The sequence below is a fragment of the Tympanuchus pallidicinctus genome, unplaced genomic scaffold (assembly GCF_026119805.1).
Source record: "Tympanuchus pallidicinctus isolate F22 unplaced genomic scaffold, pur_lepc_1.0 scaffold6, whole genome shotgun sequence".
Classification (NCBI taxonomy): domain Eukaryota; kingdom Metazoa; phylum Chordata; class Aves; order Galliformes; family Phasianidae; genus Tympanuchus; species Tympanuchus pallidicinctus.
In genome coordinates, this window is record NW_026294780.1 from 13,894,418 (window position 1) to 13,913,715 (window position 19,298).

At 37.3% G+C, this 19,298-nt stretch overlaps 1 protein-coding gene across 3 annotated transcripts in view; it reads right to left on the reverse strand.

Moving 5' to 3' along the window:
• Window positions 1–1,497: 1,497 nt before the first annotated feature.
• TFDP1 (transcription factor Dp-1) overlaps window positions 1,498–19,298 on the reverse strand; it is a 40,935-nt gene continuing 23,134 nt past the window's right edge. For 2 of the 3 annotated variants that reach the window (XM_052664514.1, XM_052664516.1), the window contains exons 4-12: window positions 15,519–15,625; window positions 11,080–11,201; window positions 10,245–10,410; window positions 9,918–10,064; window positions 8,643–8,711; window positions 7,184–7,335; window positions 6,176–6,342; window positions 5,514–5,595; window positions 1,498–2,837 (exon numbers count right to left, since the gene is read on the reverse strand). In XM_052664514.1, the coding sequence (XP_052520474.1) occupies window positions 2,690–2,837; window positions 5,514–5,595; window positions 6,176–6,342; window positions 7,184–7,335; window positions 8,643–8,711; window positions 9,918–10,064; window positions 10,245–10,410; window positions 11,080–11,201; window positions 15,519–15,625 (1,160 nt within the window). In that variant the 3' untranslated portion in view covers window positions 1,498–2,689. The remainder of the gene's footprint in view (window positions 2,838–5,513; window positions 5,596–6,175; window positions 6,343–7,183; window positions 7,336–8,642; window positions 8,712–9,917; window positions 10,065–10,244; window positions 10,411–11,079; window positions 11,202–15,518; window positions 15,626–19,298) is intronic. The other variant, XM_052664517.1, reaches the window with a different exon arrangement.

Below are 19,298 nucleotides of genomic sequence, written 5' to 3' on the forward strand. Positions count from 1 at the left end.
TTTAAGAGTTAAGCTTTAAGTATTTGCTTACATTTTCTTTGTTTTTTTGTGAACTCTCTAACATTCCCATGACAAAAGAACACAACCCTTGCCAAAGATTCCATCTTTGCTATCATTCAACCTGCTACAAAGCAAAAATTGTACCTTCTGTTCTGTCAGGACTGGTATGATTGCAATATTTACAGTGATGTACCACAATGCATCCACAATGAATGTACAAAGAAAATCAAATCCTTGAGCCTAGGTTTGGATTCTGGCCTGATTGAAACATCCAAACACAAAACCAACAGGTGTTAGCAGAACACAGAAGAGCACTGGTGATTTTCAGCTAACACCAATCTCTCTTCTTTATTCTCTACCACATCAGAGCATTCTGCCTTTATGACCACAAAGACGTTAATCAACAATCTCAATTTTCTCTGGTTCACGTTTCTCTTATTGGTCTTGGCATACTTTGTATGTCTCTCTGGAGACAGCTGCTCTCTTAATTTTTGCTGAGAGGCAGATGTGGCCAGATGAGCAGCACCGTAACATCAGATGAGGACTACTGTAGTAACTGCTGCAAGCAGAAAATGCCTGTGTGCATCCATTGCCCTTCATCTTGCTCACAGCATCACCTGCATTTCTGCTTAGAAACCCCATCCTAAAGGCAGCCTCCTCCCTGCTCAGCTAACCATCTTGTTTCTTCATAGGAGCCTACTAACATCTCAGAGCTTCTGAATATCAGCTGAACTTCCATTCTTTTTCTGCTGAGTCCCCAGGATGCAGGCAAACCAGATGATCCATTTGTGAGACTGCCCAGGAGACTGATGCATGGTATTCTGTAACTTCCTTTCCTTAAGGGACCATATGATAACTCAGGCTGGCAGGCACCTCAGATGACTCCTAGTTCAATTCCTGCTTAATGCAGGGTCAGCTGTGAGGGTCTAAGCATGTGGAGGAGCTCTTATCACAAGAGCAGTTATCTTGCCTTTGCAAGAGTGACTCCCTTTGTGTAACCAAGTAACCAACCCTGATTTCGGGCAGTGTCCTGCAGGGTGACTGAGCCATTTCAGTAACCTGTGCTTCCAGGTCAGAGCAGAGAGCGTGATGTATCAAAAAGGTTTAAGGTGGAAGTGCACAGAAGGCATCAGGAAGAGCTGTTCTGAGGATGCGGGAATGCATGACAGAAAACGAGGACTGGGGAACATCGGATGAAAAGTTAGGATAGTAAATGTGGGATTTTGAACAGAAGAGCTGGACTAGAGTGCAAAGACTGGCCCGACAGCCTGAAGAGCAACAGGACTGAAACAAGGAGACATGAAAGAAGAGAGAACACAGTGTATGATATTGCTCTTCGCATCGTATGATATCAAGACTTATGAGAAGAAATTAAATTAAAGAATTTGAGCCCTCTGTAGTGCAGATGTGGTATTCTGAGAGAGTCAGTTCTAGGTCTTGTGATGAGGAGGAGTGATATGTTCTAGAACAATCCTAAAATTAGAAAAACCACAGAGCTTGTTAAAAATGCCCATGCGCGTTTTATTAATAAAAACTAACAGTGCCAAGGTTAAACAAGTCAAACAATTATAGTCTCTTTATATTCCATAAAATATTACAGAAAAGTTTATTTGTGTTTCAATAAAAAGACTACTGTCTTAGAATAGGCAGCTGACAGTATTTGTGCAGTTAATTGTTTGTGAATAAATTTAAAAAGACTACCACCTGCCCTGAAATTCCTTTTATAAAAATGAACTATTAAAAATGATTGACAAATTTTGAGTTAAAAAACTTAAAACATTCTCTATATTTAATTTCAACTTTATAATAGATTACAGGAAGATGCTTATGAAACAAATACAAACATTTGTTTCAGTACATGTCTTTATATGATAGACTTATAAGTATGTAAACAACTATATAATAAAAAGTTTCCAAAGTCTGCCTGTAAGAAATCAGGCAAATTTTACCATAAGCAATAAATCATTCCAAACCTTCAAGACATTTTATATAGCTGCACCAGCTGGCAGTAAACATTTGCCAAAAGTTTGTAATTCTTATGTCCCGACATACAGTGACAAGTATATAAACTTGATGGAATCATAATGTTAGATATAATTTAAGGGAAAATTAGTTCACAACAACATTTCTGGAATTTAACATGTAAAAAAGTAGGACGTATCTTTCCTGTTTGGTTCTTTGGACACTGCATGGTTAACAAAAAAACACACTACTACATTAGCTCGCTATCCCTCGAAAGTGGTATAATCAAAATACACTCCAAATAAATTGCCATTCAGTGTATTCATTTTCCACAGAAGGACAGCATTTTATTTCTCAATGATGTGTCTACATTTTCTTTAGCAAACTTAGCAAGAACATTTGGGGGCAAAATCCATTTTCCTTCAAGTAAAAAAAAAAAAAAACAAAAACAAAACCAAATAAAACAATAAACCAAAAACCCCTAAACCAAGAGTAAATAAAGGCTCTGCATTAACACACTGGTATCAAAAACACACATCCACACCACATTTAAAAATATCCTACATAAAACAATCCTCGCTTGCTTATCAGAGGTGCATTTCTAAACTCAGAACTGCTTACCAACACTTTCCTTGAGGGATGGGGCAAAGTTATTTGAGACTTCTCTCCCTAGAACAATTCATTCCTGAAGCTTGCTGAATTTTAACAAGTCTACAAGCAAAGGGCATCAGTCGTCGTCATCGTTTTCATTAAAATCGTCATCGTCGTCATCGTCATCTCCCACGTAAGAAACTGGTGTTTCAACTCTGGAGCCACTGTACTGAGATCCATTGGAACTCGTAGCCAACATCCCATCTCCACCATTGGAAAAGTCACTAAAACAAGAAAAGTCCAGTTGGCAGTGTTTAATGATACTTCCCAGATTATGGTGCTTATTATCACGCGTCTTCTCCATCTCTTTAATGCCACTGCTACACTGTAAATTAACAAATTTTGAAATGGTTCTTACTAGGTTTCTTCCACAAGGTTGATATGAAATCCTTTCAAGAACTGCTTTCATAGATATGCTTTCTAGATTTCATTTGAAGTAGGTGTACTTAATGCCTAACAGCTATCTAAGGCCCAAAATGTTTTGTAGCACCTGACACGAGGCACCCCAACTGGATCCGGTATCTTCCAGAAGCACATCTTGATTCAAAGAATTCAAAAAATGAAGAATTCATAGCTTCTCTTGGTTACTATATGGTCAGCTACCATGGCTACATAGTATATTTTTAACTGGAAATTTCTTTTTCCTAGATGAATTATCTGTATCCAGAAGTATTCTCTTTCAGTAGTCAGAACATTCCTCATTACTTGCTATTTCTCTGAAGTTTGCTACTGTTAACTTTATCTAGTTCTACACTCTTAGTTGCAAATTCTTGAAAAAACATTTTTCTAAAAATCATAGAAATAACATCTCCAACTTGACAAACACTCATCTTTAAAATTATTTTCAAAAATACTTTTACTCATCATTTTTAATCTACTTAACATGCATTATCAATCACACAAAATCTTGTTGCATGGAGCTAACTGAAAGGCTTGGGAGTCTATCATTCCATGAAGTGAAGCTTCTTTCAAAAACACAAGTTACATTTCTACTCTTTAATCTTGATGAAAATGCTGTGCTTTGTTTTGGCTTCCCCTTTCATTTAACCTGGAAATGATGTTCAACTAGCTAACTGCACACTTCCAAGGTTTCAAAGTTAACTGCAGTAGACCAAGAAAACTCCTTGGATAGAGCCTGCATCTGAAGCTGTACAAGGATGAAAGAATGGATGGGGTGGATGGGGATGATGTGTGGAAAGGAAATGTAGCACACCCTAGAAGCTTGCAAGGAAAATATATTCAATATGACACTTTCAAGTCATACATTCTATACATTCAAGTCGTATGTTCTATACATTTTTTCAAAAGAAAGATACCAAGATATACATCTAGCTAAAATTATGAAGAAACAAGTTCTCCACAATTAACTGTAGAGACAATTTCAAAAATAAAGAAACAAGGAGATTTTCCCTGTTTTCCAAGTATGGAAACAAAAATCAATCTCCCACATAACTAAAAGGATAAAAGCAAGTGGATTTCATAACTGAATTATCCTAGTGACACAAAGACTAGGATGAAGCCACTGGAATTGACATCTTCAGGCTTAGAATAGCTTTCTCAGGAGAGCTGACTGAATAAACATACAGCTTTTATTTGCATTGGCAGCAATTTTTGGCAGCAGGCATGCTACACATCTTGTAGTTTCCTACTGCCATGAACAGGTAAATATATACAATAATTAAACAATAATTAATCACTACCCTTTTCCAACCTCCTAAGAAACGTTAAGTGCTAAGAGTTCTTGTGTTTCTCACTATGGTAATGAGCTACAATCAGTCTCTCAATACTCCAAAGTTGTTCCAGTTTTCTTTGGAAAACAGAATGCCTTAAAAGACTAACGCAATCACACTTTCAAAGTAAGCTTTATCTTTAGGAAGGACTTCCTTCCAACCCTAAGGGAAGGCAGACTGGTGAGGAAAAGCATCTTCAGGTAAAAGACAGAAGAATAAAATGCTATTTCCTTGTCTAAAGATATCCCATCAGTACAGAAGTTTTTCTACTAACATAAATGACTTTAAAAACAGCCAAAAAACTAGGACTTCCTTAATAATTTAAATAATATATCAATTTCCCAAGGCACTGACAAGGCACTCTTACAAAAAGAGCCTACATAATCTGTAATTTGCACTCACCTCATTTTACATTGCCCAGACTGGATCAGTTGCATGGTAATAGGATGAATGAAACTGACCTTTGATATCAAGCTAACTTTCCATACACCATCAGACAAACATATGTCAGGTAATGAACACATATACATGTAATTTGCTCAGATAATTGACTCACTTCGTTCAAGTGTTTTTAACAGCATTAAACATTTCAATAACATTTGAGTCATTTAACAACTCAAAGCTCACACAAGAGAAACTTCTGATCAATGCAATGACAAAAAAACTTGTCAGTAGTTACTACATAAGGTAGTAAGGTAGTACATAAGGTAGTAATTCTCTTGTATGGCAAGAGAATAAAACATCAGTTAAGCTCTGAAATAGCATATATCTGTACAAGGTTACATAAAAGACGTGACTTGTCATTCTACCAGTGTATGATGTGGTTTAAAGTTCAAAGACAAAAATCTGTTTTGTGCTAGATACCAATAACCAAGTGAGAACTGCCCTGGTCAGGTCTTAGAAGTATCTGTTTTCTTGTCACAGACTCAAATCTAAATAAAATTAATACCTGCCTATTCAGTTTATTTTCCAATACTTTTAAAAAAGTTTCTTTGTTGACATTGTGAAGAAACACCAATAGTCAAATTAAAGCAATTTCCAGGGATAAACTTGAGCACACTCCACACAACATTTAATCAAACCATAACTAGTTTCACAAAATATTTCAGATGAAGTTAATTTTTCTTCATGCTGACAGATTTTAAACATTTATCAGTAATTCCATCTCACCTGGCTGAAAATCTTGTGCCATTTGATGCAGAACCTGACGAAGATGTGACATATACACTGCTGATTGATCCCTGAGCCATTTCTGTAAAAACAAACATACAGATCTCAACACTTCGAAGCACAATCACCTAATTCAGTAAAAATGCTTTATTCTTTATGGAGTCCAGAGAATGAGTCTTGCAGCCAATACAACGAAACATATTGATGCCCTACACCCAACATTTCTTAATTAACAACCTAGTGACTGCAACATTTCAAAATGAGTATGATTTTGAAGTGGACAAGCCAGATGTCTTCACTATTCTGTGTATGGAAAATGAATAAATAAAATGAAGCCATAAGCAAGTTCACACTTACTACCTTCTCCCTTTGCAGATGAATCAACTACGAGTAATGTCCTCAAAAAAACCTCACCAAATTACATAATGAAAAGACTGCACGGAGCAATGCAAAAAGTGGTGCTGTAAACAGCAACAGTCCGTTTGCTAAGAATGTTATTTATTCCCCAAAGTATATTAAAAAGCACAAACATCTGACAACTTATAAATCTACAGCATAAAACAGTGGAAATTAGCTGAAACATTTTCATGATTTCATAAAAAAAAAAAGAAAGGAAACTAAAATAGAAGGAAAACAAAATAGTTCTTCTTACACTAACTAACCTGTCACATATGGTTCCAAAGCTTTGGGAACCAAACTCCTTGCAATTTTTAGGTCCTCTGCTGAACAGCTTCCAGATTCTAGCCCACAGGCCATTCCCATTCGTTTTAGTACTTCTATATCATCGTGAATTTCAAAAGTATTGTCAAAATTAAATAGATACTCAAACCTGTAGAAGAAAAATGTCTCCATTAGCTTGAATTACTTTAACTATCTTACCAGACACTTCTAATTTCAGGAATTGCAGAACTTCAAAAGCTTAACACAGTGTCAGTGACACACCTTCTTAAGTAATCACAATTTTCAAGATACATGTATTTGACAGCAAATAATTAAAAATCATACACAGTAACCTTAAATCAAAATTTCAGCTAACATTAAACATAAGCTCAATTAAATTTAAAATTCTGCATACTATATAATCTTTAACACGTTTAACAGATGTTGAAAGTTTTGGTTAAACGTTTAGTTAAATATTTTGCACATCAATAAATATTTCTCCTATTCCTCTCTTTTTACTGGCAACAGTTGACTGTTTAGCAAGCAATAATTTTTGGTTTTTTAAGCTTTATGGTAACCTAATAGTGCAAGCAGAAACCACTACTACATTCAGTCTTAGTTGAAAAACTTAGATTTTTGAACTGAAAGCAAGGAACAGCAGTTTTAAAAACAAAATACAGTCAAGTCTTCTGGCCGTACTTCATGTTAGGGCCAAGCTGACACTCCTTGCTAATGCAGCATTGTATACAACTTAAGTAGAACTGCCTTACTTGGCTTCTAAAATTTCTAGTTCATAAATCTTACATTACTAAATCTGAACACTATTATTCTTTCCATTACAAAGCTCTATTCAACATTACTAAGTTTAACTGCACGTTGGCAATCTGTAAAAGGCACAATTTATTTGTATTCCATTTGAACAAATACAGATTAATTCTTCGTACAGAATTAATACAGATACAGAACTCATAGCTGTACCAAAAGCCAGAGAGAAAGCTTTGTTAACTCACTTGTCATTTGAAATACTGCAGTCAATCACTGTTTTCTTGCTGGTGTTCACAATGATGAATGGCAAATGGATGACAGAATTGGAAGGTGGCGGTCGATTTGCCTGCTGTTCTGCCTGACGATTTCGCTGAACGAGGTTCTTGAAGGCAATTTGCTACAAAAAGCAATGGAAATATGGAATTCTGAATTAAAATTTCAAGATTCAATTAACCTAAAAAATCTCTCAGTGAGTACCAGCAGCACATGAACAGAGAAGTGAATAAAAAAGGTTCACCACATTCCTGAACTTTAAGATGCAAGAAAAAAAACCAAAAATCATAGTATTAAAAACATGATAAAAATTGAGGGGAAAAAAAAGCATTTTCTATTAATTTCATCACTACAGATCCCTGAATAGAATTTTGACAGAGAGAAAAGACAACAACTGTAAAAAATCAAGTTTCATACAGCTTCATACTTCCACTTTGTTTAGTATTCCCTACTAGCTATCACATTCCACAACAATAGTTGAATTAGTAAGACTGTATTTTTGCTGAAATTATATGCTTGAAACAGTTAAAGTATGGGATGTGAGTGTCTGATATTACATTTCTGGAACATTCAACTAAGATTTGTAATTTCACCTTGAATTTCCTCAGAATGGAATTTCCATATGAATGGAATATTTGTATTTTAGTTCTTATGTTTGCCATTCTTTAAAATTATTCCAGTTAACTACAAAAACTCAAGTTACATTAACATCTTACACTAAGCTACCAAACTAAAAATGCTGTATTTCTGGTCGGTCATGGAGTAAAATGAAATAAATGGGAATTTATAAAAAATAATGTAAATACAAAGCCAACAAACGCTGATAAATATCGGATAGTTGTAGAAATTGCAGATACACAACTGTCTTTTCTTTCTGCACGCCCTCCCTGAGATTCTCATTCTTACTGCATACACAGCACAACTAATACACTATAGTGAACCAGCAGTACAATGACTTAGGGGATTACTGCTTCCTATAAAATACTAGGTGGAATCTGGGAAGTTCAAGTTGCCATTTAGCAACTGTTCCAATACAATTAAGCCACCTACCCAGCAGGGCAGCAACATTCAAGAAAGGCAAGATAAAGATCATTACGAGAGATGACCTGTTACAGTCAAGCTATTTTATCTGAGGACTACTGCAGAAAAACATTCACTGGACAACTCCAAGGAGTACAATATCAATTACTGGTCCTGACAGCATAAATTCTCTTTAAACATACAACTACAGGAAAAAAAAAAACCATCATAGCTCATAGAAAGTTGGTATCTTCGCCAGAAACAACAGTCAACACTGTGGTCCCAGTGCTACTTTTACCCCAAATCTCACTTCTAGCCTTCTGAAATGTCTCCCTTTCCCCACTGGCACAAAACAACAGGAATACAGATGTAAGTTACCTTGCCCTATAGACAAGAGTACCTTGACTGTACCTGTAGAATGAGTTCTTGTAGTTGAGATTGTTTTTGCTTTATTCTTTCAAGTCTTCTCTGTTTCTCCACCTTAAGACAGTGAATGAACTGATTAGTTTGTAGGTTTTAAATAGTGTTTCGTATCAACATTTTCTCCCCTTAAATTGTTTAAATACCAGAGAAATGAAGGCAACAAGTGTGTCAGTCACTAATGTTCTACTGAAGATGCAGAGACCTACAAAGTCTTACATCAGTACTACTGATGGAAACTATAACAAAGAGAAGAGTTAGGACATCCAGGAATAAAGAATACAGAAGGAAGAGCATAAAAACATCTTTGTAAGTGGAAGATATGCCTCAAAGAGTTACCCATATTCTGTGAGGGAGGCAAAAAGCATGTGGACCAGAATGATCTATTTGGTATATCCTCCTGATATTGAAGCTATTGGAGAAAAATGCTTAAAGAAACGAAGCTGCTTACATTCCCACAATATTAAGCACTAATTAGATCTGCTGTACTTTCTTCATCTGAACACAATAACACTGCTAACTGAAAGAAGGTTAGCAATAGCAAAAAAAAAACCCAAAACATTTCATAGAATCATCCCCCTCTGTAGACAGATTCAAAAATGTTTTTCTCACTTGTCTGCTTCTACACAGCTTTTAAGTTCTACTGAAAAACTTACCAGGAATAAACACAAACACCTCATTCTCTTCTCACAAATTGATTTATTTAAATATCTTTCATTCACTATCCTGCAAATGTGGGACTCTTAGAATGCTTATAAAGACAATAGAAAAATTCAGCCAAAACTCAGGAATAACACTCAGTATAAAACATTTAACTTCTAAGGCTTGTAGTAAGAAAATGCTGATGTATTTGCCTGACTATCAGAAACAAAAGCGACCTACAGCAATAAAGAAGGATCATGCACTATTTGCATCTATTGATTGACATTTAACATCTATTGCTGCAGATGCATTACTTGTCTGGCATCTGAAGAAAACAGTATTCCTGACTCTTGATTACCACTAGTGTAATGTTGGAAATACACATTAATCACTCGCTTTGATTTACTTCTAATTAGAACAACTTGAATTACTTAAAATAAATAAATAAATATTCAAGCAATCTGGAAGCTTAGATGCATATTCTGTAAATGCAAATTAGAAAGAAAGTCAGAAGGGACCAAATTATTCTGCTTTTTATCTCAGAAGATCATATGCACATGTAGAATAAAAACGAATTCAAGTTTTTAATCAAACAAATCCATTGTGAATTTCCCATACACTTACCTCTAAATTCTGACATTCCTGAGCCGAGTTTGTAGGTAGACCAATCCATTTGATTTCCTTCTTCTCCTTAGAGATAATGTTCATGGCCATGAGGACATTTAAGGCATCATAGACACGTCGTCTAATGTTCTTCTGGTCGTAAGCCTGCTGTAGACATAGTGCATTAATCAAAAACATACCTGACAAATGACAAAAACATTTGAAAATAAATACATTACAGCAAATGAGTAAACTTGGCTATTATCTGAGCTGTTTAATTTGGTAGTGGGAAAAGAAATCTAAGTCTCCCCATTCAGTTCACATGTAACTAGCCTCCCATATACTCACTGATTCATTTGGTGAAATGTGATCATCAGGGGTAGTGAATTCTGCAACCAACTCGTCTGCCACCTCATTGTATGAGGTGGTTCCTTTTCTTTGTACCTTCTCACAGACCTTCATAGAGAAATGACGTAAACCCGTGCCGCTCTTCTCTCCTTTTCTGTTCCGCTTCCTAAACATACATATAACACGTTGTTTAAGACGATTTGAACTTTGGAACACTCAACAGCTCTTTTTCAAATATAGACACACTGCTGTGAAAAGCCAAGGTCTTCCCTTTTTTTCTACTCCTCACCCTTCCCAACATGTTTTTGGTACGATTCCATCCTCTCCCTTTTAAAATTTAAAGTAACTAATGATTATCTTGCTGTTCAGACACACCAGACGAATGCAGTCACTGTATCTGTTTTTTTTTCCCCAGTAAGGGTCAAGTTCTTAACTCAAATGGTAATTCAGGATATACTCATTCAATCTGAAGTATATTTCTGGACATCCTCCAGCCAAACAGAAATGTGAAACTAAAAGCTGAGTCGCCTCAGATGAATTCCTATGCCCTTTCAGGAGCCGAATTCTTGAAAAATAAGTAATGTGAGAACACCTGTCAGTGTTCACAGAAACATCCCAGTTGCTTTTATGACATGAGATGACATCACTCTTGTGTAACTGCATCTGATTTTAGTACAGCACACTTACACATTGAAGTGCTCCTGATTTGAAGGTAAACAGACTGTCTTTCCCATGCTGCTTTCCCCCATGAAGAGCGCATACGCTGTCGCAACAAACATTTAGAGCAAAAATTCTAAGTAACTTATTGATCCTCTGTAACTTTTATTTTGCTCACCCAGCAGACCACGGCGAAGAATCTGCAGTCTGGTTTTGTGATACAAAATGTGTGTTAGGTGTATGTGGACTTCCTACCAGGATAGTATTTGGCACTGAAGGTCGCTGAGGTGTACCGATAACCTACAACAAAGATAAAAATCATTTGGAAAATAACAGTAACTACCCCAAGATATTCAGATGCTGTATTACTCATGACGCATTATTCAAGAATAAAAAATGCTTTCAACTTAAGACACGTTAGCAAAATGCCTTCAGACCACACATCACAGGGTTAAAACACTCCTTAAGCAATAATCATTTATATTTTATCCTTCCAAAATGAGCTTTTCATGCTTACTGGGTTTCTTACAATTGCAAACACAACAAAAAACCCTGCCAGACTACATGTGAAGATGCTGCTGTAAATTACTGTTAAAATATAAATGTACAGAACAAGATTTGAAAATCAGTAAAAGCTGAAAGAAAATAGTGCAGTTGCAAGGAATTCTCTCCTACAGGCAGCCTCTCTCACTGCAGAGCTGAAAACAAGAATACATTAGAAGTGAAGATAAAGAAAGGTGTGTCTTTCTTCCTCACTGAGAAACTACCTATATTATAGCTATAGTTAGGCCATTTCTGAAAGAACATTTTTAAGAAGAGCTGGAATAAGCATCTTCCAGGCACGTTCTAAATGTCTGATCCCACTTGCTGGTTTTTTTGCTCTTAGGTAACTGGAATTCCTGCAGCTACCGAGGTGTGATTCTGCCAACAACCCTTTCACTAATCTCATGGAAAAAGAAACCAAACAAGTCTGGTTCACCAACATCTCAGAATGCCATGAAGACTGCCGGTGTGCCACTCACATAACACACACAATAGAGAGAACAGAGGAAATCTAGTAGCCAATCTCTGTTTCTTCTGATGACAGAGGACTGGAAGAGATTACTTAACAGCCTGCTTGCAGAGGTCAAATTTAAAGGGTCCCCCTCTATGCCTTGGCTTCCCAATTCCACAAACACTCCCACCACCAGCCTGATGCTACATCTAGAATACCTAAGATTGTGCAGCTGGATGAGAGGCCAAGCCAGCACAGGGGAGCAAGCAGAATTACAAAGCTCCGAGAAAAGCAAATCAGTTGGCAGCAGCAAATGCTGGAAATCTACTGTGCTCAGTACTACTGCTAAACATTGAGCAGTACAGAGTAAGTGGATAACCCCACAGGCTAACGTGGAAAACTGAAGTCTGTTTGGCAAATTCAAAACCTGCTCAGCATTCCATCTCAAGAAGTTTACAAACTAGCCAGAATAATACACTTTTATGCTATAGGTTTTGAAAGCCCGCGCTTTCACATAAAGGGTATGGCTCAGATCTAAGTTCATGTGTTATGCAAATAATATAGGTGAGGGATAGAGAAACTTAGAAATTTTCTAAGTATCCGTAAGAAGTCTAACATTCCTCTTTAATACTTAAAATTCTTCTTATAATGAACAATCCTATGTTAAGACTGTTCAGTTTCTCTACAGAACACAGAGGAATAGATAAATCCCACAGGCAAAAATGAAATTGTTCAATGTGGGGTTACTTGCTCTTCTTTGCAAATAACTGTTCGAAATCCAATTACTGTCACAGTGACCACCAGGAAAAAAAGATCAGCAATTTTCTTTTTTTTTTTGCTGAAAGTTGCATCTCCACCAGTTTTTAAACACAGCTTCCACGGAAGCTTAGAATTTGCACTTTTGGTTCCAAGGTCCTCTCTCGTTACACTGCTTCCAAACATCCAAGATTTTCTTTTCCGTATTTCAAGGACGTGAAATGCAGAAATACTCCAGAATTCCATAAATAACTTGTAAGCCTCTACTGGTAACTAAGTGAAGAATCTTGAACAAAGAGGATGTCGATATCAAGTGTCTTATTCAAAGCTAAACAAGTATGGACTGACAATTAAGGAAGACCCCACAGCCTAGAGTTTCAGATTTAGTCTAAGAATTATTTGATTCAGATTTAGATTCAGTCTAAGAATTATTTGGTATTCTTATTGTCTCCTTAAAAGAAATGCTGATAACCCTAGGTTACTCACGAGTTCACAGATGATCATAACTTTGCATTAAAATAACATTAAGAGCTCAGTAGAATGAAGTCACTGGGGCACTGGGAACATCTTAATATGAAAGCTTACAAATGGAATCATAAGAGGATAACAGAACAAATATAGTTGGAATTTTAGGGAAAACAGAAAGGGAAGAGGCAAAGAATGAAGTCAAAGCAGAAATCCACTGTATCTCTACATTTTTAAAATGTTTTTGGATTTACGAAGAATGAGATTAAAATTCAGTTCCTTAAGAATAAAGAAGATCAAAAAAATGGAAAAGAACAGGCATGACAGCCTTCACAATCCACTTCACTGTACTACAGTGCTGTCACCATTAACATTTTTCTCCTGAGAAGAAATAATACCAACTGAACAAGAATACAAGCTCAGAAAATTAAATATTTAAGTATTAAAAACATGGTTTTACCAGACAGATGTTAAAAAGTTGATCAGGGCCACAAGCAAACTCAATTCTTTACCAAGAACATCTTGCTTATTGGGAAAAAAAACAATTATCTCCTCAGTTTCCAGGTTTAGCTTTTTCTTGCTATCATTCTGAATTATAAGGCCAGCATAATTTTATCCAAAAATTTCCTCTCAATATACACTTGAGATTGAACAAGAACTCCATCTCTTCTCTGCCAACATAAAAGTAAGCATCTTATTTTGTACCAATAAGAGTCAATACAAATATGCTGATATGGGCCATCTTTTTTCTTACTTAAAATGTTTAGAGTAACACTTTAAATGCTGACAAATTCTTCACTGCAAGCATGAATTTCACACAGTGATCACACTAAGAAAGACACCATGAAGAAAAGCAATTTCATGTTACTGTGCAAGACTGAAAGTACACGAGCATTTGTCAATTAAACGCGGTGAAGACAATTTACAGATGTATAATTAGTGCATATGTACACACACAGGACTGTAAACCTTTATTTACTCAACCTTCAAAGTTTAAAAAGGCATCAGATAGCTTGTCATTTCATTATCAAACCCTCGTTTTGATAACTTAAGAAAAAGTCTTCCATGTTACCAAAAAGAATGTTTCATTTTCAACATTAAACTCAAGTACACAGCCTCAAGTATACAGCCTCAGAGTAATGTCCAGAAGACAAACTACGTGCCACTGTGATATGCAGAAAAAACCATTCTCTTCCTACTGCTAGTTACTGCATTTAAATTAAAAGAATATCTAACAGCTCTGTACTTGGATATTTATTGATAAAATATCTCTTATTGAAGAGGTGAACTCAGCTAAACTCATTTTAATAACCTCTACCTTTCAAGCAATTGCTGGAAGCACTGAATTCACCACTGCTACTGGAAATGCATACAATGAATAATCTGCAGTTTCACTGACACTTCGTTAATCAACAATCTTTAGTCTATCTCGTATGGGACTCTTCAAATTATGTGAACCTCAAGACTTGAATGTAGATATTGTAGTTCAATTCAGGACATGGGAGACTGTAGAGGTTTGTGGGTTTCTCATTGCTTTGCTTTTTTTCTTGGCTTGTTGGTTTTGCTCTTCTCCCTCGCTGTGCTCTTCAAATTGACAGTTACACCAGAGCAGCTCTCTGAGCATGGTAACAATTTCAAAGCACAGCTGGTAAGCAGTTATAAAGATAGGACTAGAGGGACTAGACTTTCCACAACAGCTGTACAGTTGAAGTGGTACAGTTTATAGATTTAGGCAGTCTTGCTCCTTAGAGCTTAAGAGTTGGGAAAGGGGGATGGTAAACTGTTTTTGTATCAAGAAACTCAAACGTAAGACAAATTAACTTTCAGATCTTTACACAATACAGTTGCTTTCCATAAGATGGAAACCTTGAGACTTACTCTCTTCAGATCACCACATTTTAATTCTGATCACTACAGAAGTGGCTTCTTATAACCTGTGTATTTTCAACTTCATTATTAGATTCCTTGAATCCTAATTTCATATGCCTCACACAAAACAACAGTAAAAGTTAAAGCAAAAGGATACCTCAATTTAGAATAAAGAAAACTTCGCTTTCAAAATTGCTTTCAATTTTGTTCCACTTGACTTCAATCTCACTAAAAACGTGCTAGAAGAATTCATTTACATGTCTCTATGACAGATTTCAAAGGAACAAGTGAAAGAGCCACTGATTAAAAGTGGCAACACTACCAAAAAAGAAAGCAATCTGAATATTCAGGTATCTGCCTATTGATCTGAATGTCATTTTCTCATTTCCTTCTGCAAAAGCACATTTGTTCTAATTTAGTGAGTCTATTAAAGCTAGAAACATTTAGACAATCTGCACATGACAAGTGATACTGAATATCAGCAACTAAGATTTACAGCACGTAAGTTAAAAGAAAACAACACATCTCCTTACCACTTGTTGTGCAATGTTGACATTAGACCGTCCAAATGTTTTTGGCAGGAGCTGTTTTCCGAGTGTATTTACTGTAGAGGGATGAACAGCCAATAGAGAAACAACTCCTAAAAACAAATAGAAGTAGAAATCTGCATGTCAGCCAAACTGTATTATTTTTGCAATTCCAGTTTCATAAGTATTACCAAGGCTTACTAACAGAAACTAGCTCTGAGCGCCACAGAAAGCCAAAATGAATGCAGCATTCATGCTCTTGAAGCAGAAAGAAATTAAGATTCCTAATATATTTTTCTCCCCTTCCTTTTGTGTAATCATCTCAGTGATCTAGTATGAGCATGACTTAACTCCTTGCGGTTCACTTATTCTGCCAAAGCACAGTAGTAGAGCTAACAGGTTTATGATAGAAGGCATATTCCCCTCCTCTTCAACCCAATTCTCCTTAGTGGCTACCAAAGTCTTTTGCCTAACCACTTAAAAACCATGCCCAATTCCCCAGCATCTGACATACCCTTCTGAGGCATGCTGATCTACAAGAGATTACATTTGTTTAGCATGGACTTTCCAACAGAGTAATTCCAACCTTCCTCTTTCTCCTAGGTGATCCCTTCCAGCTGGAGAGAATTAAAGAAGTCTACAAGAAGCCAGAATTTGAGCAAAACACATGTGAACAAATGCAGACCAACCCTGAAGGGAAAACTGTTATTTTCCTGTTCATAAGCTATCCACAGTCGCCACTGATGGTTACATTTTAACTATATAAGACAAAAATACAACATCGGGTATCCTTCGAAATCTGACGTTCCAAGACAGTCATGTCCCTGTCTCCGTCCCCCTTTACCCTCCTAAAAACCCAACCAACAAGCAACAACCAAAAAAATGAACAATACCACAAGATACCAGGAAAGATTCACGGGGCAAACAAGATTAGAGGTTTGACAGTTCTTTCCCTCAAATCTCTTTTAAAGGGGCCAATGGAGTTAGAAGGGCACGGCACAGCTTCCTTTGCCTTTCTTTTTCCCATTATCTCATACAAAGATAGTCCGTGATCAGTCCATGATACTCTCCATCTCTCTAATGAATGCACTTAATCAACTGAAAGTTGAAGAAAACTCAATTCTGAAGGCCTTGCTTTCCCAAAGGCTTGTACTTCCTAGCTGCCATTCCTATACCATGACAAACTTGACAGCTTTGCACCAGAATCTACTGTTGGTCCCACACACAGCTTCTCGGGATGCTACAGTCAAGGCAAGTCCAACCCACAGCCCACAGACTGTGTGTGGCCACACACAGCTCACACTGCAAGCCGCCCCCTGCCCTGAACCATCGTGGTGGTGGTTCTGCCCCATGGAGCAGCCCCCAGTCTAGGGCAGCTGGCCCAGCACAGCCATCACTCAGCACCAATTGAATATTGGTACACTCTTAACCCCATCCAGGATGAAACTAGGGCACAGGATGCAGTGCAGTGCCAGCTCAAGTGATGGCAACAAAATTTATGGGTTTTGATACACTGGCTGAGCACAGTCCTGTGAATAGAGAAAAACATGCAGCCACGCTTTCTGTTGTGATAAATGAATTTGAGAACAGATTTCAAGATTGCCAAGAGGAGAATCAATTTTTTTGTTTAGTTGCAACTCCATTTTCAGTTGATGTAAATCACCTGAATCTAAATCAAATTCATAGGTGTGAGTTTTCAAATGGAACATACAGAACTGCAATCCATAATCTGATCATGTCTACCTACTGGACTTTCAGAAGCTCTCTCTTAGCAGAGAGAACATATCCCTCGCTTCGTAGTCACACCTTATTCATGTCACCACTTTTGGCAGTACGCACATTTGTGAACAACTAAACTCTATGATGAAGCACAAGAGTAAGATTTCATCTGACGAACCTCGGACGAACACTTGGAGAGCTCACTGAGAACTGCCATCGAACCTGACTGACGCATCAGTGTCACAAAAACAGGGTCATGTATCCCAACAGCACTATGCTTTTATTATTCTCTTTTGTATGTTTTAAATAAATAAAAAAGTTTTGTTACTTATACACATTACCTATATTACACATTTTATGAGGGCTGTTCCAAAAGTAATACTTCCCAAGCTATGATGTTGGCCCACAGTGTCAGAGGCAGATGATGGTGGTACGGCAGCAGAGGCTGAACCTTTGACGAATATTGTTCTTTACAGAGAGAGTGATGAGGTGCTGGAACAGGCTGCCCAGAGAGGCTGTGGATGCCCCGTCCCTGGAGGTGTTCAAGGCCAGGGTGGATGGGGCCCTGGGCAGCCTGGTCTAGTATTAAATGGGGAGGTTGGTGGCCCTGCATGTGGCAGGGGGGTTGGAAATTCATGATCCTTGAGGTCCCTTCCAACCCGGGCCATTCTGTGATTCTGTAATATCTGTTACATGTTGTTGCTGTGTGACAGATTGCAGCAAAGGGCAGCTTGACACAATGGTGGATGAAGCAAAAGTGAATCACTGAATTCCTCCATGTGGAAAAAATGGCATGCACTGCCATTCATCTACAGTTGCTGACCGTTGACATGGAGATCAAACAGCGGATGTGAGTACAGCGAGGTGCTGAGTAGTGCGTTTCAGCAGCAGAGATGGCAGGTTGCTACAGGATTGTTACAAGCACAGCATGCAGGCTCGTGTTCATTGCAAGCGAAAATGCACAGGTAATAGCTGTGACTGTGTTGAAAAACAGCATTTTGTAGCTGAGAATTCAATCCACTAAACAGTGCTACTGTGTCTGGAAATTTCCATGGAAATAATTAGGAGGCATTACTTTCAGAACAGCCTCCACAGATGCAGCCCCAGACAATTTCTCTTCACTCAGTGCAGCCCAGACAAGCCGAGAGGTTAGACACCCATGCTGCAGCCTGTCACTCTCACATATTAACTAACTTTTAAATGCTCTTGTATAGTCAGCAGTACCTTTCCGTTCCTTCAGTGCTCCTTTGAGTTCAGCCACCATTATCTGGCCTTTTTTTTTTTTTTTTTTTTTGTCTTGCTCCTTGCAGAATGCTTGAAAATGATATAAACTACTCCAACTACAAGTGCCTGCCTATCTTCTGCTCAGCTTTCTGCCAACGTGCCTTTTTTTAAACCTTCTCATTGCTTGAAAGACGAGAAAGCTAACTGGAGGTTCCACTTCCAGTATAAAAGTTGTAACATCTTTATCAAGTTAAGAATTCTTGTCATCTGATCTCTAACTGTACAGAGCCCTCTCCTTACCTCTGATGCTGCATGTACACCTTTGAGCTCTCCTGCTGTTTGAGACTTGTTTTTGCAGGAGACAGAGACACATTACCCATGAAAAAAGGATGCCATATGTTATTGTACAACTCTGCAGCATATTTTCTATTTTATTCCCTGTTGATTTCTAAGTAATTCTTTAAATTTAATTTGCTTATTCCCCAACAGACACTAATTTCATGTTTCCATAACGTAACCTACAAGGACTTTAATAACTGCTCTGAATTGTAATACCTCACTTGGGGTCCTCATTACATCTGGTTTGGTTTTCATCAATTATTAACCCAGAGGAGGACTGTCCCATTCTCTGACACCTTAGGTTCTTTAACAGGCTGATTAAAGCCCGATAACTTTTTTTTTTGACCACTGCTTTCAACAAATCCAAGGGCATCACACTGATTAGATAACCCTTATCCACATGCTTGTTGATTCTTTCAAAGCATGACTTTGAACAAAGACTCTAACTTCCCTTTTTCCCCACCTTGTGGAAAAGCATTAGCTCCTCCTCATTATCACACTTAC